Source organism: Leguminivora glycinivorella, chromosome 25, assembly GCF_023078275.1.
Source record: "Leguminivora glycinivorella isolate SPB_JAAS2020 chromosome 25, LegGlyc_1.1, whole genome shotgun sequence".
Taxonomy (NCBI): domain Eukaryota; kingdom Metazoa; phylum Arthropoda; class Insecta; order Lepidoptera; family Tortricidae; genus Leguminivora; species Leguminivora glycinivorella.
In genome coordinates, this window is record NC_062995.1 from 1,749,693 (window position 1) to 1,772,507 (window position 22,815).

The 22,815-nt window shown below is 35.4% G+C and overlaps 2 protein-coding genes and 1 long non-coding RNA gene across 5 annotated transcripts in view; 1 reads left to right on the forward strand and 2 right to left on the reverse strand.

Moving 5' to 3' along the window:
• Positions 1-8,259, reverse strand: part of LOC125239057 (guanine nucleotide-binding protein-like 1) — a 29,665-nt gene extending 21,406 nt beyond the window's left edge. For all 3 annotated transcript variants that reach the window (XM_048146515.1, XM_048146516.1, XM_048146514.1), the window contains exons 1-6: positions 8,182-8,259; positions 7,797-7,902; positions 6,786-6,933; positions 6,084-6,231; positions 5,683-5,823; positions 77-284 (exon numbers count right to left, since the gene is read on the reverse strand). In XM_048146515.1, coding sequence (XP_048002472.1) covers positions 77-284; positions 5,683-5,823; positions 6,084-6,231; positions 6,786-6,933; positions 7,797-7,890 — 739 coding nt within the window. In that variant the 5' untranslated portion in view covers positions 7,891-7,902; positions 8,182-8,259. The remainder of the gene's footprint in view (positions 1-76; positions 285-5,682; positions 5,824-6,083; positions 6,232-6,785; positions 6,934-7,796; positions 7,903-8,181) is intronic.
• Positions 8,260-9,481: 1,222 nt separating this feature from the next.
• LOC125239060 lies at positions 9,482-13,959 on the reverse strand. Its single transcript, XR_007178490.1, has 3 exons — positions 13,639-13,959; positions 10,769-10,771; positions 9,482-9,683 (listed from the first exon to the last, which is right to left on the reverse strand). It is a non-coding gene; the product is annotated as an uncharacterized LOC125239060 (long non-coding RNA).
• LOC125239056 lies at positions 9,705-12,702 on the forward strand. The gene is made up of 2 exons (XM_048146513.1): positions 9,705-10,653; positions 10,998-12,702. The coding sequence occupies exons 1-2, from the start codon at positions 10,354-10,356 to the stop codon at positions 12,576-12,578; spliced, it is 1,881 nt and encodes a 626-aa protein (XP_048002470.1). The 5' UTR covers positions 9,705-10,353; the 3' UTR covers positions 12,579-12,702.
• Positions 13,960-22,815: the final 8,856 nt, after the last annotated feature.

The following is a 22,815-nucleotide window of genomic DNA, read 5'->3' on the forward strand; positions in this document are numbered from 1 at the left end:
GTTTTGCCGTGAAAGACGGACAAACAGACACACACACTTTCTCATTTATAACATTAGTATGGATACTATAACTTACCTGCTTTGTCACTAGTCGCCCCATTCAAATTGTACCCCGGGCAAGATGTAAAGTACACAACTTTGAGTCCAGGGTACGCTTCCATCAGGTATTTCTTCCAGGCAACGACTGCAGCTGCGGGCACTAAGTCCACCTTGTTGAGGACCAGGATCATGGACTTTTGCTGGTCCATGACGTGTTTGTAGAGGGAAGGGGGGAACATCATGCCCTGGGGGGAAAATGGGAATGTTAGTTAAAGTTATGCATGACTTGGGATTGAGAATACCGTCATAAGGAAGAGCCGCTATCGGTCACTATAGAGGTTAAAAACCGGCCAAGAGCGTGTCGGGCCACGCTCAGTGTAGGGTTCCGTAGTTTTTAGTATTTTGAAAAATCTAAATCAAAATCAAAATAATTTATTCAGCAAATAGGCCACAGAGGCACTTTTACACGTCACATGTACATATTTAGAAAATATTTAAAATTGAGTTGAAATTACAATTGATACTATTATCAGTCTCGCTCGCACAGCGTAACCGATCGGGTGTGCTCGGCGATTTTAAAAATATGGCGTTAAATACGTTAAAATGTAACAACTGCAATGTTGTTATTTGTGAAGTTCTGTGTTATATTCAGTACAAGTTTGATGTAATTGACACAGTAAGCCTGAAGAAAATGTGTGACTCCGCGTTCTCAGAGAAAGAAATTGAAAATGCAAAAAAGTTATTATTCGAATCGTCAATAAGTTCACAGCAATTCATAAGTAGACGTAAAGGAAACCAAGAAGGTGGTAAAAAGATGAGAGACTTGCAAGATATCATCAGCTTTTTCAAGGAAGTGGATCCTGATTCAGTGCCGATATTTGTGGCCCGTGATCTACAAAAATTACCACCAACATCGATCGACCATATAGATTGTGTGACGTTATTGAAAGATATCATTAAAATAAAAAACGAACTAAATTGTCTAAATGAAATATATGCAACAGTTTCTCAATTACAAAAAGTGCAAGCGGATTTAGATACCTTAAAATCGACGTCCATTGTTAACCATTACAATGTAAACGTGAGAAAAAGAGGAGCATATTTATTCGATAGTGGGCCTTATGGTTTACCACATAGCATAAATTCGGAATGCGCGGGTAGCTCTGTAACAGCTGAGCGCGACGTTGAGACCGTTGAGGCGATCGACGATACGACCGAAGTATCAGCAAACGAGTCATCGCACCCCTCTCTGTCGCTCCCGCGCGTAAGTGATGCCGCGCAAGCGAACTCTGTCTCTACCTCTATTGCGCATGCGCAATCACAACATGGCGTTGACAGCCAGAATCTATGCCTCTCTCAGTTGAACTCATCTGAATCTGTAACGGACATTGTGAACAAAGAAAGAAGTGAGAATACTAAAAATATGCCTAGTTTTGCGGACGTTGCTCGCAAGGAGGGCCAGTTTAAAGACAGTGAACCAAGTGAAGATTGGATCAAAGTGCAGAGGAAAAGGTTGCGAAATCGGTTCATCGGAAATACTGGCAAAGCAATACCGCAACCGGGAGCGAAGTTTAAAGCCGCCGACATTAAAGTGCCGTTATTTATTACTTTTGTAAACAAAGAATCTACTGAACAGGATATTTCTGAGTACATCTTGGAAAAAACTAGCGAAGTGGTTACAGTGGAAAAAATGACACTAAAGAAAGATCGACACTATAATTCATTTAAAATGTACGTGTATAAACATAATCTACACTTGTATTTAAATGATAATTTATGGCCAAATGGTGTCAGTTGTAGGCGTTTTATACGTTTCAAGAAGACTGACAGCGAAGAAGCAATGGATGATTCGAAGTTAACCTCTAAATGAATCAGGATAACATCATATTTATCAGTTATAATTGTAAAAATATTAAAAGAAGCTTTCACTGCGTCCGGGAACTATGCAAAAAAGCAGACATCGTGGCGCTTCAAGAAACTTGGCTGTACAGTCATGATATAAATATCTTAGGACAAATAGACAACCAATTCAGTTTCACGGGCAAGTCTTCAATAGATCTCTCCAGTGGCGTACTCCGCGGAAGACCGCACGGTGGCGTAGCTATTCTTTGGAGAAGCAGTGCGTTCCGTAACGTATCAGTGTTAAAGTGTACCAGTGAGCGCGTAGTAGCAATTAAGGCCTCAACAGCTGATTCACGTGAGATTATAGTTATGTGCGTATATATGCCGACTGACGAATCGTGTAATCTTCCACTTTTCACGCAGTGTTTAGGAGAAATGAACGCTATTATTGAGGACAACAGTGTCGAAAATGTGTATATGTTAGGGGATTTTAATGCCCATCCGTCAGCATGTTTTGGTGAAGAACTTTTCAATTTTTGTCACGAAAGGAGTTGGATATGTGCAGATGTGGTGCGATTAGGTATATCGTCTGACACTCATACATATGTAAGTGAAGCGCATGGTTGCCGTAGATGGCTGGACCACTGTGTGGTAAGTACCTCAGCAATGTCTACCATAGCAAATATTGAAGTAGTTGATGACATATACTGGTCGGACCACTATCCATTAAAAATTGTGTGTAATATGAAAATTATTAAAAATAAATTAAGTTTACAAAACGAATCACAAAATAATATTGTATGGGGTCTTAGGACTACAGAGGAATCAGACCAGTACCATGAATTATGTAATAAGTATCTTAAACAAATACATTTTCCTTATGAGTTAAATCAATGTGCTGATAGAATGTGCCACAACATAACACATAAAAAAGTTATTGATAAATTATATTCTGACATTATATGTGCTCTAAAGAGTGCAGCCGTGGACAGCCGGGCACGGACTCACAAGGCAGCTGTTAAAGGAAAATGTATCTTAGGGTGGAATAAGCATGTCGCTGACGCACATAGACAGGCCAGACTAGATTATAAAATGTTTGTACTTTATGGAAAACCTAACTGCGGGGTGGTGTATGAAAAAATGTGTTTGAGTCGTAAGGTTTTCAAATCTAGACTGAAATTTTGTCAAAATAATCAAGAACAAATCCGTTTTGATATACTTGCCTCGCAACATTCCAAAAAACAATTTAGTAAGTTTTGGAAGAGTACAAAAAACTTGAATGGGAAGGTGGGCCTGCCTGCAAGTGTCGATGGGATAAGCGACCAAAAAGATGTTGCAAATGTTTTTAAAGATCATTTTAAAGTATTCTCGCCATGCCCATCGTTACACAATGTGGTCGGAGACACGCTTAACTCTGGTTATATACCTATCCAAATTACTAGCGAACAGGTTGTAGATGCCATTAAGAACATGAAAAGAGGTAAATCGCCTGGCCATGACGGGCTCAGTATTGAGCACCTCCAATATGCAGGTGTTCATATTGCCAGACTGTTGTCAATGTTATACACCACATGCATAAGACACGCATATTTGCCATCAGATCTCACTAAAACTTTAGTTATACCACTGGTTAAAAATGGTACTGGTGACCTGTCAGATAAAACTAATTACAGGCCAATATCATTGGCAACAGTACTGGCAAAAGTCCTTGATAGAATATTGGATGTGTATTTAAGCCGGCAAATTAAATTAAATGATGCTCAGTTCGGGTTTAAAGAAGGATTATCAACAGAAAGTGCTATTTTAGCATTAAAACATACCGCCAGCTATTATGTTGAGAGGGAAACGCCCATCTATGCCTGTTTCTTAGATTTAACTAAGGCATTTGACTTAGTGTCTTACGATATACTGTGGGCGAAGTTAAGAGAGAGAGGCATTCCACCTGAATTAATAGGTATATTGTCACATTGGTACAAAACTCAAATTAATGTAGTTAAGTGGGCCAATGCCTATTCTGATCCATATACACTTAATTGTGGCGTGAGACAGGGCGGTTTAACTTCGCCTAGGCTCTTTAATCTATATGTTGACCAGCTCATCGGCAGACTCAGTAACATGCATGTTGGATGTAGAATAGACAACACAAGTGTTAATAATATCAGTTATGCTGATGATATGGTGTTGCTGAGTCCGTCGGTAGCGGGTATACGTAAATTATTGGAAGTGTGCCAAGAATATGCTGTGGAACATGGTTTAAAGTACAATGAGAAGAAAAGTGAATTTATGGTAATTACAGGTAAAAATAAGGGTCCGGCGACTGTGCCTCCTATAATCTTAAATGGAACTGCTTTGAACCGTGTTACCAATTTCAGATATTTAGGTCACATAGTGACTGAGGATTTAAAAGATGATATGGACATGGAGAGGGAGAGAAGGGCTTTATCTGTTAGAGGTGGCATGTTGGCGCACAGGTTCGCTAAATGTAGCATTGAGGTAAAAATTACTCTATTCCGATCATATTGCCAATGTTTTTATACTAGCGGCCTGTGGACCAACTTTAAGCAGAAAACCTTTCACTCTCTTAGGGTTCAATATAATAACATCTTCAGGGCCCTGTTGAGGCTTCCCCGATATTGTAGTGCCTCTGGCATGTTCGCGAATGCGCATGTAGACGACTTTTATGCCATTATGCGAAAGTCTAATGCTTCAGTGGTGCACCGTATGCGGGGGAGCGGCAATGGGATCCTGAAGATGATAGCAGAGCGTTTCGACTCTGACATTTTGGGGCGATATATCGAATTACATGTGTACAAGCATGTGATTCGGTAAATCACTCAATTCACTTTGTAGTCATTAAAATATGTTAGTAGATTATAAGAACGTAACATAGCATGTAAGTGTACACTAACAACTATGGACTGTAATTGTCTGAAAATAAACAATTTTTAATTTTTTAATTTTTAATTTATTATATACTAAGGGCCGGTTGCATCAATCTTTCTGTCACCGTTAAAGCGTTCGTTAAATTTTATTGTATGGGAAGTTCCATAGACATCTGCTGCGTGACGATGATGTTTCTGTCAAATGTGGTTGATGCAACTGACCCTAATTCTAAGTTCTAACTAAAGTTAACTCTATACAATTAATTAGAGATGTAGAAGGTCTTGAAAAACTGTTCAATCTATATAGTTCAAAATAATTTTCCTAGAAGTTCTTTATAAAGTTCTACTTTTGTGATATTTTTATATTTTTTAAACTTATGGTTCAAAAGTTAGAGGAGGGGGGGGACAAATTTTTATTTACTTTTGGAGCGATTATTTACGAAAATATTACCGATATAAAAAATGATTTTAGCAAACCTCTATTTATTTTTAAATACCTATCCGCAATATATCACACGTTAGGGTTGAAATGAAAAAAATCACTCCCCACTTTACGTGTAGGGGGAGTACCCTATTAGAACATTATTCCACCAGTATGTTTTTGTTCCACTTTTATTTACTCCCCAAACTACCCTTTTGTGACGTCATTGCCACAATAATCCGAGGTCTAATGATAAGTCTGTGAGAGAAACTTACCGCGAACCTCACATCAAACTAAACTAGTTAACTAAACAAGCTAAGTAACTAAACTACCTAGCTAACTAACTAAACTAACTTACTAAACTAACTTACTAAACTAGTTAACTAACTAACAATTCAAGCTCATTAACTAACTCACTAAACTAGCTCACTAACTAACTAAACTAGCTCACTAACGAACTAAACTAGCTAACTATTTAAGCTCACTAACTAAACTCACCGCAAATCTAACATCAACAATGAGTAGCAGGATATCACACATCTCCAAAACTCTCCAGAGTTGCCTCCAGGTCTCCAGGTTCAGTTCGAAGTAGGACATCTGTTTCCAGTAGTCAGTAGCCTGGAGGGCGTTTATGTACTCCTGGAAAAACAAAATGTATTTTAAATTATTTAGTTTAGTTCGATTTAGTTTTTTTTTGTTTGAAAGCTGAGTTAGTCGGAAGTGTTCTTAGCCATGTTTCATAAAAATCGATCCACTTTGTCGCGGTCGGGGGTTTTTTCAAAATTTTAATTTTGTGGTTAGGTTATAATATAAATTATTTGTTTTAACTGTGTGTCTGTATGTACCCATATCCCACAGTCGACTTCTACGACACCCACGGGAAGAAAGGCATGACTCACCGTGAAATATCTGTGTTCCTGAGCGTCGAGTTGAGCAGGTGACATATTGAAGTCCCACGGGGGGCGTTTCGGGAACGCCAAGTCTTCAGGGAAGTAGTCATGTGGGTCCACCTCTAGCTCTGACTCTTGAACCGGGTTTAAGGCTTTCCTGGTGATAAGACAGCTTGTTAGTATATTTTCTACAGTAAAAAAATCCATACAAAAATATATGGGATAAGTATGTGTCCGTTTGTTTGTCTCTTTCACGGCAAAAGGAGCGACGAATTGACGTGATATTTTAAATGGAGATAGTTGAATAGATGGAAAGTGATATAGGCTACTTTTTGAGTCTTTCTAACCCATCATACAGATTGTTTGTGAGGACCAAACATCGTAACTTTTTTAGCCATTGTCGCGTTAAAGGAATAAATATTTAATAATGAGTAAAAATGAGCCTTCATTGATCTACCTAGAAAAACACATGTATTGTATTTCTACCATGCTGCTTAGAAATTGCTAGAAAAGTTAATGTCTGTTCATCAGAATTAATGATTGGACTTAAAAAAAAATGTTTTACTAGAGGGTCATAAGAACCTACATACATACAATCACGCCTGTATCCCATAAAGAGGTAGGCTGAGCACCTGAAACTACTTAAGTTGCAGCGCCACTCTTGGCAAATGAGTGGTTGAATGAAAACAAAATTGTGACATAAGAACTCACAAAGCATTTTCCTTCTTCATATTAAGCTCCGCTTCGCTCTCTCGGTAGAACTTGAGAGCATATCTGTTCTGGTCCCTGCCACCGCCGCCACCTCTCGATGGCTGGTAGTTGACGGACACCACATCCTGAGCCGACTCGCCTGATGTGGCTGTAGAAATAACACAGTTCAAATTTAATCATGATGATATGATGATTATCAATTCCTAACCGTATTAGTAGTAGTAGTAACTCTTTATTGTACAAAAACACATTAAAAAATTGCATACATTGAGATGTGAAGTATAAAGGCGAACTTATCCCTTTGAGGGATCTCTTCCAGTTAACTTCGTATTCGTATTTTCTAACATACATTGCGGTCCCGGGTTCGAATCCCGATAAGGGCATTTGTTTGTGTGATGAGCACAGATATTTGTTCCTGAGTCATGGATGTTTTCTATGTATATAAGTATTTATATATTATGTATATCGTTGTCTGAGTACCCACAACACAAGCCTTCTTGAGCTTACCGTGAGCCTCAGTCAATCTGTGTAAGAATGTCCTACAATATTTATTTATTTATTTATTTACATAAAAAATGATCCACAGAGTTTAAGAAAAGTTAGTGTTGTTTTTTAAAAACCTTGCAGACAAAAATGGCAGTCAGTCTGTACTGTCTGTGTCTGTCTGTAGCTAAATATTCAGACAAGCTCTACAAAGTCCAACTTTCATTCTTGATAAAATGAGGAAAGACTGGCTCTAGGCTCTGAGTCTAAAATTTTTTTTTTTTTTTTTCAATTTATATTTAAAACATTAAGGACATAAAATTATCTTACAATAAAACTAAACTATTAAATCTAAAATTAAACTTAAAATAAAATAAAAAATTAAACAAACAAATCTAAGAAATATACAGTTTTGTGAAAATCTTTCAAACAGTACATGCAGAGAATCATACTACTATTTTTTTACTATAAAAATTGCTTGTCAAACTACTAAGTAGGTACTTAACATGTAGGCAGGAATCTACTTACTGGAGAGTAACAGAGTTTTATTCTGCTTCTTAAACTGTAGCTGCTGCTTCTTCGCTTTGCCGCTAAACGGCGTCTTGCGGCGCGCTTGAGGCATCTCGAAAATTCTCTGAAATTACGCCGAATTTGCTTAATCTAACCTTGAAACTGGCTCAATTGGGCAATAAAATGTCCATGTGCCCGGTATGAGCGTGTCTGGATGGCTAATTTACAGTTAACACGCGAAAGATAAGTACGTAATGTACGTATAGTCAATGTTTACAATTACGCGTTAAACGTCCAGCGTTGGATTTGACGGTTAAATGAGTACAAGCTCTTGGCAACGACTTTGATATGACGAAAAAGAATAAATACGTCAATTTTAATTAAAATATTTAATAATACTTACTTTAATAGCTCGATTTGTACAGTTTAAAACGAATACAATGCGGCAAATTCTCGAAGTGTGGAAAGGAAATGAAGTGAAGTGTCAAATGTGACAGAACAACTGTCATATTTTTTCATAACATTTGTTTGAGGTACATTTAAAAACTCTCATTTCTATGACCAAAAGTAGTTCTTTCGGTATGAAAAACGCCTCAAAAACATCAGATTGGCGAGATTATTATTAACAGACGAACGTACCTTGCGGATATTATGGACTACTATTGAAAGATACTGGCAGGATCTTCTTAGTAGTCTGTGCTGTGCTGGCAGGTCACTTTGTCTATGATCGTGCTTTATTTAAATTTTGAAGGATAATTATATTCTTTTTGTCTCCAGTTCCAGTCTCTCGCGGGTCTCGCGGCGACGACTGCTAAAAGCCTCCTTTGCTTGATTTTCTATTTTTTATACTAAATTCTATTCTAATAAGTGATTCAAAAATGTAAAAGTGTGAAAAACAGAATCGATAAATATAATTATTAATTATGTTATAGTACAGCGGTATTAGGCACTGGTCTCACCGCGAGCTAGTAAGCTATGAGCTATCGGCTATAAAAACGAACAAAATATAATCACTCCCATAAAAGAGACACGGCGATGTTTATAGTTACTCGCCCAGCGGTGAGCCAGTGCCATAAGGACTATTTATTGATTCAGTTGTTTACATCTTAACTTTTTGTATTTTTTTAAACATATTTTTTGTGGAAATAAATAAACTTTGACTTCATTTTTTTTGTTTCATTTTCTCTAAGTATGTATCCCAAGGCCTGATTTAGACGGCGTACGAACTCGCATTTATTTACATTGCCGTACCGTCTAAACGGGCCCTAAATGCTGTATGAGAATTCTTTCAAGGATCAGTTGACAATGCCAGAAAATAGTTGCTATTTTCTTACGTTTATAAATTGTCAATTTTATTTTAAATTGTGAAATAGTTTAAATAAACTGATTCAACAACATCATACGCCAACTTTTATAATACAAACTAGCTTTTGCTCGCGGCTTCGCTCGCGTTAGAAAGAGACAAAAAGTAGCCTATATCACTCTCCATCCCTTCAATTATCTCCCTTTAAAAAATCACGTCAATTCGTCGCCCCATTTTGCCGTGAAAGACGGACAAACAAACAGACACACACACTTTCCCGTTTATAATATTAGTATGGATTACAATATAAAAATATTATAAAAATTTCACTTCATAGAAATCGTTTTTTTTTACTTATGGGGTGTGGGGATATTTATGAATAAAAGTAAAAATAAAATCAAACATTAAAGGAACATTTACTAATATAATATACTTAATAGTAGCATATAATCATATGACAAATAAAAATAGATTCTTTCCTTAAGCAAATTAAAAATAGCGTTTACAGTAATATGGCAACACTAGGATTGCACCAAAGATCTGATGACACGGACAGAGATCATTTAAAAAAGCAAAGAATACCATAGACTATAGGCACTGGTCTCACCAAAATAGTGATGGGCGGTGGAAACATTCCCGTTACCAGTAAGTTTCCATTTGGGAACATTACTAGTAAGTTCCCAATGTTACCAGTAACATTCCCAAAAGACGGTAACATACGAAATTGATGATGTATTGAATTAAAATTCGTTGTAAACGTTATTGTCTCAGTGCACCATGTTATGTATATCTAACTATACATATAACAATTGTCCTGACTGACTGACTGACCGACTGACTGATTCATCATCGCAGAGCCGAAACTGTCAAAGCTAGAACGTTGAAATATGCACACTGGGTTGCAATTAAAAAGTGTACTAAGAGATGTAGAAAGATTTTGAAAAATTCCACCTTTAAGAATGTTAAAAAGAGAAGACAATCTGTATGCCAAAATAAATATTTTAAGTTTATTATTATTCCGAATTCATACATAAATATCGGGAAATTAATCCACGCGAATGAAGTCTTGGGGAACAGCTAGTATACTACACGTGTAGATATACATCTTTCTCTTTCATACTCAACGTTTATTTTCTCTTTCGCTCAAGCCTCTTATCGCAATTGTTACCTGGCATGGATCCCTTGGCTTGGGGTTAGTTTTATCTAAAACACGGCTTTGAGTGAACGTATTAATTGTGATAACAAGTGGAGTACAGAACTGAATATGTTACAATGAAGCCGAAAAGTCCAGTGTATAGTTATTTTACTGAAAATACTATAAACAATAAAAAAAGTTACACTTGTAACTTTTGCAGTGTTGTGTACAACTATAGAAATGCTACAAAGTTTGCGGTTCATATTATAAAATGTAAAAAGAGCCCCCAAGATGTAAAGGACAGTTTTAAGAAAAATGACAAAAACTCATCAACATTATGTGAAGCTCAAGTATTAAGCGACAGTGACCATAGCCGTGCCTATACATCACAAGATACAACAAATGTCAGACCAGCATTGATGGATAAAGACGAGCAGGTAAATATATTTTCAGCTTAATATAAATTGTATTGTAAAACTGACTTTGGTAGACGACTAAAAGAAGTTGATAATAATAATTGTATTATATAATTTAAATAAACAAAGTAGGTACCTACTAATTAATAAATAAGTTAAAAACACAACGTAGTATAAAAAAATACCCGACTGTTTCACTGTTTACCTATAATTAATTGGGTATGACCTGTTTGAAAACGTGGTGATTATTTTTTCCGCGTGTACCTTTTTTAAGTAAACGTGATTCAATTCGTCATTTGAAGATATAACATAATAACAAAATAATATAATAGCAATTGTTATATCTTTTAAACTTATTGTTTCAGATGAATATACACAAAGCTGTTGCAAGAGCAATGTATGTAACTGGCACACCTTTCTCTCAATTCGAGCACCCGCTATGGAAAGAAGCTTTTCATATGATGAACCCTTTATACGGTATGCCTTCAAGAAAGAGATTGGCTACATCTCTATTAGATGAAGAATATTCAGACGTTCAAAGCGAAATAGTGAGCAAAATCAATCAAGCCAGTATTATTCACTTGGCTATTGATGGATGGTCTAACCTAAGAAAAGAATCCATCCTAAATGTGATTCTCTATGCTCCGAAACCATACTTCTACAAATTTATAGAAACAAAGGAACAAAGACATACGGCCGAATATCTGTGTGAAGAAGTCACAAATATAATCGAAGAGTTTCATCCGTCAAAGTTTGTTGCAGTTGTTACGGACAATGCGGCAAACATGGTCAGATTTGGGAAGCTCTTGCACGACAAATATGAACAAACTCTATGGACAGGATGTTTGGCTCATACCCTGCATTTGTTTGTTGGGGACTCATTAAAAGTCATGAAAATACGTCGCATTTTTGCATTTACAGTGAGAGTAATAAAAACAATTACACGATCACATATCCTTGGAGCTGAATTCCGAAGACTCGCGGAGGAAAAAAGCGTCAATTCGAGTCTTCAGTTACCAGTTAAAACCAGATGGGGCAGTTATTTAGCATGTCTTCAAAGCTTTATCAAATCAAAAATTGTTGTGCAAAATATGGTAATAAATGAATCTACAACATCACTAAGACAATACAAAAATAAAATTTTAAACGAAGACACATGGACAGAGCTCCGTAACCTTGAAAGGTTTTTAGACCCCATTGTCCAATGGATATACATTCTAGAAGGGGATTATTTTGCAGTACATCTAGTGTACAAGGCATTTAAAGAATTAGATGCATTGCTTAACAATTACCAAACAACAAATCTTCTTGAAAATAATTTAGCAGACCTCAAAGCGAAATTTGAAGAAAGAAAGGCAAATGCTCTGAAACCCATCCATTTTGCAGCGACAATACTAGACCCAAAGAATCAAGGATCACAATTAACAGATCAAGAAAACGTTGATGGATGCGAAATCATATTTAATCTTGGGAATGAATCAACTGATATTTTAATGGAATTATCGGACTACAAGACACACAAAAGCATCTGGGCAAAGGATTTTGTGTGGAAAATGGCAGCTACTACAGAGCCAGTCACATGGTGGGAAACATTATTCTCCAATACAGTGTTAGGTAAAACAGCTGTCAAAATACTAACCATGCCTGCCACCTCTGCAGCGGTAGAGCGGTCTTTCTCTACATTTTCAAATATTCATACGAAACGAAGGAATCGGTTGAAGACAAACAGAGCGGGAAAATTAACTTATATATCTCACAACTGGAAGTTATCTCATCAATCAGAATCACAAAAACCTTTTGATCGGAGTACAATTGTCAACGAGGATATGCATGATACGGATTCGTCCAACTCTGAAGATGAATTTTCGGACGTTGAAGATATGGAAGATGGCACCTCAGATTCAATTTCATCAAACAGTATTTTTTCTACAGATTGTACAGATTGAATTTGAATTGATTAAAATTTTTAACAAGAATGAATGTTAAAGATTTCATTGTTGGAGATTATAGTAAATTTTAATATATTATACCTGTTATGTGAATTTTTACTAGTTGATTTGTGTGCCTGAAGCTGAGCTAACTTAACTGCATAACTGCTGCTGTGCTGAGCTGGATAACTTATTGCAAATAAGCTAATTGTATCTACTTAACTGATTTCATTTTTAAACTATATGGTCATGCTTAATATTTAAATTAAGATGATTTATATGTGAAACAACATTTAAATATACATACTAAAATTATACACAATGTTGATTGTTATATTTTTCAAATTAAAGTAAGCTAACTGCATGTACTTAATTTCATATAAAAATGATAATACATACTGATTTCATTTTAAAGTACTGACATACTTAATATTTAATTTATAATTATTTACACATATGTGAAACATCATTTAAACGTTACAAAAACTGTGATCATTATTATATACATAATGTTGATTGTTATATTTTCAAAATTAAAGTAAGCTTATTGCATGTACTTAATATAAACATTTATAATAAGTACTGATTTTATTTTAAAATATTGACGTACTTAATTTTTTATTTAAGGTTATTTATATGTGAAACAACATTCAAATATACGTAAAACTGTGATCATTATTATATTATACATAATGTTGATTGTTATATTTTCATAATTAAACTGATTTTTACACATATTTTCTTTTATTTTACATAATTATTGATCTTCGTTTCCAGATAAATAGTATTGATCCCAGTAACTTTGGAAAGTTTCCTGGTAATATTGGGAATGTTACCGGTAACATTGAGAATGTTACCAGTAATATTGGGAATTTACTCTCTTAGAGAACCCTGGACTGTTTTATTGTTGTAAAGAATAGCATTATTATTGAGTTAACTATTTGACACGAAAATAAATATACAATACTAATTATTTTTTGAAAGTTACTCAATGTTACCGCTCGGGGGTAACATTACTAGTAACATTACCGGGAATGTTCCCATTGTTAGTAAGTTACTGGTAACGACCCATCACTACACCAAAAGGAGTAAGCGATGAGATATTGGCTATAGAAACGAACAAAAGATAGCTCCCGTGTAAATAAAAGAGCGAGCGATTTAAGCCTGGCGTCCACTAAGGTGGAATGGAGCCGCGTCGAATCGAGTCCTCATACATTTTGAATGCGATTCGACGCGGCTCGAGACTCATAGGAAATGCAGAAAGCGAATTAGGGCCATTTTTCAAAGTTGTCCACCCCACTTTTTTTGTAACATGGGTATTTTTTACGCGATTCATACTCAGAATCGCGAGGTCTTTCAATCCTGATAGGAGAAAAAAAATGTCCCAAGATTTCCATACATTTTTCAAACCGTCCATTCCGTTACCGCCATACAAAATGTATGAAAAAATGGGAATGGAATGGGAAAAATCCTTGGGACACTTTTTTTCTCGTATTAGGATTGAAAGAGCTCGCTATCCTGAGTGGAAACCACATAAAAAACTAAAAACCAAAAATAAAGTGGGGTGGACAACTTTGAAAAAAAATGGCCCATTAACGAGGCTCGATTCGGTGGGCCTAGTGGGCTGTATAGTTCATCGCTCAGCGACGAACTATATCTCGCGCGGGCTTAGTTATAATGAGAGCATGTCTCCGCCAACAAACTGTTTTTACAGTTTGGCGGGCACGTTAATAAATGTAGCCAGGTTATTTTTTCTGAATAAATGTTTTTTTTTTTTTTTAATCATCCCGTCTCTTTTATTTACATGGCGATTATCTTCTGTTCGTGTCTATAGCCGATAGCTCATAGCTTACTCGCGTTTGGTGGCACAAGTGCTATGAGGCAAGCTGATGTTTCGTAACACCAGGTGGCGCCGCACAGGGCAATGAAAATATTAAAATGGATACAAGTTTTATGAAATAATATTAATGTACTTATTCAAAATCAACAAAATACCTTCAGGTGTCAGTTTTTTTTTAATAAATTGATGATCGCGGTTCATTTCCGAAAGGTTTTAATCAAGCATTTCTGACTCCAAAAGAAGGAAAAAATTATATGTAAGTTTAAGATTTTTTTTTTTAGTTTTTGAATGTATATATCTAAAATGAATGTTTAATATTTTTCTACTTAGAATCACAAGCACTTTTTATCTCAATAGCAGAAAAAAAATGTCCCATAATTCCCACACATTTTTTTTACTTTCCTCTTTTGTTACCCCATACAAACTATTATGAAAAGTGGTAACACAGTAGGAAAAATCGTGTGGGACACTTTTTTACCTATTATGATTGAAAAAGCTGATTCTGGGTAGGAATAACGTTATCAAAATGGGCATTTTCAGAGTTTGGGACCCCCCCCCCTAAACGTAAGTTGTTAACAAAAATTAACTCACTATCAGTTTTGTGACGACAGTTAAGCATACAATTTGTCTAAAAATTTACTTTTCTCGCATTCTGAATGTAGATTATCGCTTAAAGTTTATGTAATTAACACAAAAACAATCTTTTTATTCAAATTTCACGCTTAATTATCGTCAAAACTGACAGTGAGTTATTTTTTTGTTAACAACTTAGGTTTGATTTAGACGGCGTGCGAACTCGTATGCGATTTTAGTTACATTGCGGGCTGTTGAGGTTACATAGAAGTCAGCACAGCTATCAAATACCTCAATGTACCTCTAATAAACCTCGTATGCGAGTTCTCGTCCCGTCTAAATTGGCCCTTACGCTAATTGGGGGATCCCAAATTCTGAAAATGCCCAAATATCACATTAAAAAAAAGTTACCAAAAAAAGACACTCCCTCATAAAACTTGTATCAATTTATAGCAACTGTCAAAATGTTCATTATATAATGCAGAGCAGATCCTTAATCTACTATTAACTATAACCTTTCCATTTCCACAATTTTTGACTAGCTAAAATCAAATATACAGTGTGTAAATCTAATACGGGCGAATCTCTTAACGCTGGTTAGTAAAGGACGTAAGAAATGTAATTAGATAACTTTTAATTTTTAAAATTAAAATTTTACGAATACAAAATTCGACCCGCAATGTAATGCAAACACACTCGAGGTAAACACTCGTTGACAGTTTTAAAATCGCGCATGCCATTAACTGTCATCGCAACCATGTTTACATTACATTGCTGCTGAGAAAAAAAGGGGTGGCAATTAAGACTAACTAAAAAACACCTCTTAACCCCTCGTGTGCGGCCTGTCAATTTTAATCATTGAAAATATGACCTTGACATTTAAAACAATAGGTTAAATTTCCCACGCACGGATCCGTGCATACGAAGGGTTAACAAATGAATAAAATTATGTCTGGTCTAATTCATCGCTCGTATAAGGTTTACACACTGTATACAGTGCGACAAGACTTATAGGAACAATTTCAAACGTTTAAATGTCCGTTTTTTACAACATACTCAGACTGGCAAAGACATTTCATGTTGTCTAAGGCCTGACCAAAATATATGACTATTGTCAAGAGGGCGCTGTTATTCTGATGTATGCGGTGACAGTTCAGTATAGTATGAAGATAATAGTTTAGTTCTAATGGAATTCCGTAACATGGCATGTAGTCATATTTTTCTAGTCAAGTTTCAATACCTTAATGAAGTCAAGTTGTACTTATGTTTAGTTCATAAAATAGTTTAAATAAATTAGCATATTACATTAAAATCGCTGAAGACAATTAAAAGAACAGTGTCTAAAAGTAACTTAAAAAAGGTCGCATTAACATTAGAAGATGAATATGTTCTTGTATCGCAAGAGAAGCGACATCTATCTTTTTACCTTTAAGTCTTGTCACACTGTATAAAAAAGCAGCGAAATTATCATACAATATTTTCTCAATAAAATGAATAATTACTTAGCACCAATAATTTAAAAAAGAACATACATAAAGTATGGGAAACTTAATCAAAACTAATTATTTTTTCTTACTAGCAACACCTTAGCATAGACAACAAAAAACACTTTTTATCGCAACATTTTTTAACATCAAAAACACCGTCGTACCAAAAGGTTCTAACTACAGGACAGACTTATTTGAGCTGGCATTGAAACTATACTCTGTCAAACAAGTGTGTCAGTAAATAAGAACAAAGAAAACTATATGCATCCTTTTCTGTAGGGTGCCAGAGAAAAGGATACCTATAGTTTTCTTTGTTCTTATTTACTGACAGACTTGTTTGACAGAGTTTACTCGCACTTTCGCTTTTTTGGATGCAGTTTGCACTGCTGCGTACCAATTTGACGTGCTCCTAATTATATAATAAAAGGCAAACATTATTAGCCCGTTTATTAAGTTTCAAGTTTGAAATGGAGTATGTGCGTTGCATGCCTTTAAAATACCCATAGTATAATTTTACAGTGGATAGCGCGGTATTATTTTGTTATTGTCAAATCAACGCATATTTAATTTAGACGAACTTCACAGTTTTTTTTTTTTTGCTGGACATAATCATAAGTTTAGTTTTTGAGTTGACCAGAAACAATTTTTTACGCATTTTTTTACCATAAATTTCAAAATCATGTGAATGTTTTTTTTTATAGTATTGCCAGCTCAAATAAATCAGTGTACACTCCAAACGCACCTTATTTTACTAACTAGAAAGAGATAGACATTTTTCTTGACGAACTTTTAAAAACACTAATTTTTAAATAGAATTTTTGTACTGAAAAACGGCCAATTCTATTCTTTAACGAGTTTGCCATAGACAACGATTTTATTTTATTTTAGCCTTTTAAAAAGGTCAAGTGCGAGTCCGACTCTTACATAATACTTTTTTTTTAAACATTTAAATGCTTGGCATATCGAACAACTTTTTAATACAAGTAATGACATGCTTATATTCCAATATTTTTTCTCGCACAAGTAATAATTTCAATTTAAGTAATACCTACTATCTTTTACAAATGATTTTCTTTACTTATAATAAAGACAGCTGTCTATAGGATTCCTATATATACTCTGGCAATCCCACATTGTCAATAAGAAGGCGCGAAATCCAAATAGCACAATTCTTGTTGCCAACATTTTTATTTAATTTGCAATCTTTATCTACTGACAAATATGGCGAGTCAAACTATAATAAGGTCTCCATTTTTCTTCGAAAAATGTGAGGGTGTTTAGTAAACCGTCCCACTTTGTCGCTTACCATAAAGACGAGATTTACTTGTATCTTTATATGAATAAACTAACAAAGCGGATTTATAGCAATCGACAAAGTGTCCTACTTTATTAAACACACTTAGGACCAGTTGCATCAACCACATTTGACAGACACATCATCGTCACTCAGCCGACGTCTATGGAACTTCCCAATAAAATAAAATTTAACGAACGCTTTAAAGGTGACAGATGGTTTGATGCAACCGGCCCTTAATACAATTGTTAATTTTTTTGAAAAATATTTCCAAGTTTTTTTTTTAGTCTATGGAACTCAAAGTCCCTGTTTGTCTATGGCAAGCCCGTGGTCTTCGAGCTACTCTACAATCACATTATGCCTTCAATCACAGATATTTGACCCTGCCACGGGGTATACTTCGCGCTGTCTTTCCTTCACCATACAAAAGAAGATCAAGTATACATAGTGTTTTTTTCGGTTCGTTATCAGGAACCACCACGCTTTCTGTTAAATTTTCGTTTTCATACATGTACATAGAGGAATAAGTAAGGGGAGAGTTGTAACTCCATACATCAGTAAATGCGAGTTATTTGTAGTGACATCTATCGTCATTCACTCGTTAATCACGCGCCAACTAGCGTAAATTATCAGTACTGCTACTCGACACTAGGTGCCGACAGTGTTGCGTTTGCCAAAAATGTAATATTAAAACAGTTTACACCTTATATTATAAGCTGAAGTAATTGAAAGCAAAGTACTGATTAATACTATTGTAATATTAGCTAAAAATTGTTGAGCAATAGACTTTTTGTTCGTCGTGACGTCTATTGACAAGTAACAGTAATGATAATTTACGCTAGTTGGCGCGTGATTGACGAGTGAATGACGATAGATGTCACTACAAATAACTCGCATTTACTGATGTATGGAGTTACAACTCTTCCCTTACTTATATCCTCTATGTACATGTATAATAAATGAATTAATTAGTGTGTAAGGACCTTAATTATTTGTTTTGACATGTGTCTGACGGCACATGTCAAAACAAATAAATTAGGAGGTGGAAATGGTTGTCAAACACTTGTTCTGTAATTTAATATTTTTTTTATAACTCTATAACCGTAAAACGCTGGTATCTGAACGAAAGTAAACCTTATCTGTCAGCGTGACAATTTGACAGCGTCCGCCATAGCAACATTAACGTCCATCAATTTTGAAATTTGATTAATTAGAATAAAATGAAAATTACAATAACTCAAATTCAGTCCTACACTTAAGGAGTTGGGCCATTTTTTTTTCAAAGTTGTTACTACCTACTTTTTTGTAGGTAACATGGGTAATTTTTACGCTCAGAATCGCGAGATCTTTTTCATACACTTTAAGGCGTTACTGACATCGCGGACACGGCAGCACACGACGCCTTTAGCCGTTCTTGGCGGTAAACGGGTTAACCGAGACAGCACGAAGCAACCACCAATGCTTCAATTCCCACATATCACTTCAACCATTTTTAAAACGTCCAAAAACACCGAAACCCTTAACATTAGGAAACAAAACATACTTACCACTAAGACAAAGTTAAATTTGCGGTCGGCGAAATGTACAGTTAATACAAGTTGTACGAAACGTGGACGACGCCGAACGTATATTTAAGTTTGTATCTGTTCTCGTAGTCTTTATGTGGTATTTAAAATAATTAAAATAGTTATTTGTATCAAAGTTGTTGTAAATTGTAATAAATTTGACAAAAAGTTTACTATTGAAAATTAATATTTGTTTTACAAGGGGGCCAAGTTGTTGCTTAACCGCACGTGCCTATATTTATAACTAGCTTTTACCCGCGGCTTCGCTCGCGTTAGAAAGAGATAAAAAGTAGCCTATGTCACTCTCCATCCTTTCAACTATCCCTACTTAAAAAAATCACGTCAATACGTCGCTCCGTTTTGCCGTGAAAGACGGACAAACAAACAGACACACACACTTTCCCATTTATAATATTAGTATGGATCACAGAACTTTATTTAGATAGAAGAAACAAGTTCGTCTATTTGTATAGGGGCCGAGCGTGTCAAATTTTGTACTGAAGTTGTTTCTTGCCTGTAATTTTAAATATGTCTCAGGCTCTTGATTGTTCATAATTTTTGTGTTGTTGCAATTGAATATCACGTAACGAGTCATTTTTTATGTTTTGATTAACTTCAACTTACAAAAATTGACGCCCGAAAGCTGCAAGCTGCGATTAAAGACGGACAACTCAGTGGATTTCACTGAGTTCATTTGACACGCTAAGTAGATACGTTTGCTTGATCTATGGTATATATGACATCTGTGGTATGGATTATAAACATCATCATCATCATCCTCCTTGCGTTCTCCCGGCATTTGCCACGGCTCATGGGAGCCTGGGGTCCGCTTTGACAACTACTCCCAAGATTTGGCGTAGGCACTAGTTTTTACGAAAGCGACTGCCATCTGACCTTCCAACCCGAAGGGTAAAATAGACCTTATTGGAATTAGTCCGGTTTCCTCACGATGTTTTCCTTCACCGAAAAGCGACTGGCAAATATCAAATGACATTTCGCACATAAATTCCGAAAAACTCATTGGTACGAGCTGGAGCAAAAGATTTTAGTATTGAACCGTGAGCCTAGCGAGTGGTTCAAGCAATGGAATCTTTCACTTGCTCGGGTATCAATATATATCAATATTGGCACGTGCAGTTAAACAAGTTTGCCCTCTTATGAAAATGAAATATTTCTTTTCCAAGTAGGCATATTACAATGCGCATATGAACGTCAAATAAAGCTACGCCGGCTCTAACCCTACGCCTCAGCCTAGAGATTTCAGTCCCCCCCTCAGTTGGAGGGGGGTTTCCACTATGGGACCGGCAAGAAGTTGTAAAACATATATTAATCTTCAGTAGTAAACTTTTTATAAGTACAATTTATGTAATATTGAGTTTTTTGTGTTCTAGGAAAGTGCCCTTATATTTTTATTCCCATTTTGTTACTATTTTACACACACAATGTATGATGGTAACAAAATGGAATTGAATGAAGATTTTAGAACAGTTATTTTTAGTAATAATATAGAATTGATGATTATCAATGTACGAAAAAAAACACAGTAAATGACTAAATGTGAGTCCAACTTTGTCGGTTACAATTAAGGCGAGATTTACTTGTATCTTTATATGAATAAACTGACAAAGCGGCTTTATAGCAATCGACAAAGTGGGACGTTTTGACGTGCACACTCACAAATAGAAAAAAGAAGTTTAAATAAAAATAAACAAAGAATGAACTAATTATCATTTAACCTATTTCATATAATTTTAAATACCAACATAAAGACTATATTTTTTAAAACTACGAAAACAGGACTATAATTACATCTGTCCTCTTTCGACACATGGTCTCCTGATATGGTAAATAGAGACGGCATCACATTTCCCAGTTCACACTCTTCTAATTTCTTTAATATAATTTCGGTAGCATTTTTATCAACTTTAATGAGTAACAAAAAGGCAAGAAAATAAAAAAAACATAGGGAAATTGCCAGTTACTGGCTAGTGTCCAATAACTGGCCACTCTATACTGAAAATGAATTCTCTTTACCTATAGGATACAGCGGGGCGAATCTCGACTGGGGGACAATTGTAACTGATCCATTTTTTAACTATGATGTTGAGTTCTACATGTATCTGTCGCAGGGAAATGGCCAAAACAGAGATTTGATCAAATCTCTAAGGGATATGATCAAATCACGCAAGATGCCAAAATGGCGAATCCATTTCATCATTTATCTAGAAAATTTCAGTCATTTGACTAAATCCCTGACTCTGTTTAGTGGAATCACAAAATCGGCCAATAGACACGCCACGTTTCGTCATTTCACTAGATTTGTTTAGGGATTTGATAAAATCCCTGAACCACGGCAGTAAGTTGACGAAACGAGCTTATAAAGTCAATTTCTTTTAACATTTCGCTAAACGAATTTAGGGAAATGATAAAGTCTTAACTGAAATATGGTATACATATAATAAATATGGTGGTATGATCAAATCTCTGGACAGGTTTCGTCGCGAAATGATAAAACAAGTTGACTTTATAAGCTCGTTTCGTCAACTTACTATTGTGGTTCAGGGATTTTATCAAATCGCTAAACAAATCTAGTGAAATGACAAAACGTGCCATGTCTATTGCCCGATTTTGTGATTTCACTAAACAGAGTCAGAGATTTAGTCAAATGACTGAAATGTTCTAGAGAAATGATGAAATGGATTCGCCATTTTGACATCCTGCGTGATTTGATCATACCCCTTAGAGATTTGATCAAATCTCTGTTTTGGCCATTTCCCTGCGACATATCCACTGAACACGCCTACCATATATAACCGGTGGACACTCTATTTAATAATGCAAACATTGTAAAACATGGAAAAAATGGACCAGTTACATTTGCCCCCCAGTCGGGATTTTCCCTGCTGTACCTTAAACCCGGATGGCCTTACCCACTTTTTTTCGTTATAAAGCCAAAATATACATCATATTTTTACCGTCAAACCATTCTAAGTTAGCATCAATTTTAATAAAGCACATTTTGCAAGTATTGTGTATTCATTTAACATAAACATATCACAGAAGTTTGATTTTTAAACCGTCTGTGATATTAAAATCGTTGCATACATAAATTGGTCAGACTCTAGATTCAAATATTAATAATAATATATTATAACATAGAAAATAAATAAAGTTAATTTAAATTTCAATAATAAAGTTGATAAAAAAGCATTTTTATCTAAAAAATATGTCTTCATGAATTCTTCACATCGATGCTTCGGTCAACGAACTCAGTACAGGTATGTGTTAGAGTGAGATAGCGTTATCTAATATATAGAGACGGTCAATCGACCTTAGCACTAAAAAAGGCGGCAAATTTGAAAAATGTATAGGGCTCATTGACCAATTGTCTTCATAAAACCATAGATTAAATAGGAGATCATACCATCCCATACATTAAAATGCGACCGCCTAAGAACGCGCATACACTACACCACACATAGATGGCGCCACAAAA

What these genes read in the sequence shown, in the direction of transcription:
- LOC125239056 (XM_048146513.1), top strand. Translation starts at nt 10,354, where the DNA reads ATGAAGCCGAAAAGTCCAGTGTATAGTTATTTTACTGAAAATACTATA. An exon ending in TGATGGATAAAGACGAGCAG is followed by an intron (nt 10,654 to 10,997) that starts GTAAATATATTT and finishes TTATTGTTTCAG; the next exon opens with ATGAATATACACAAAGCTGT.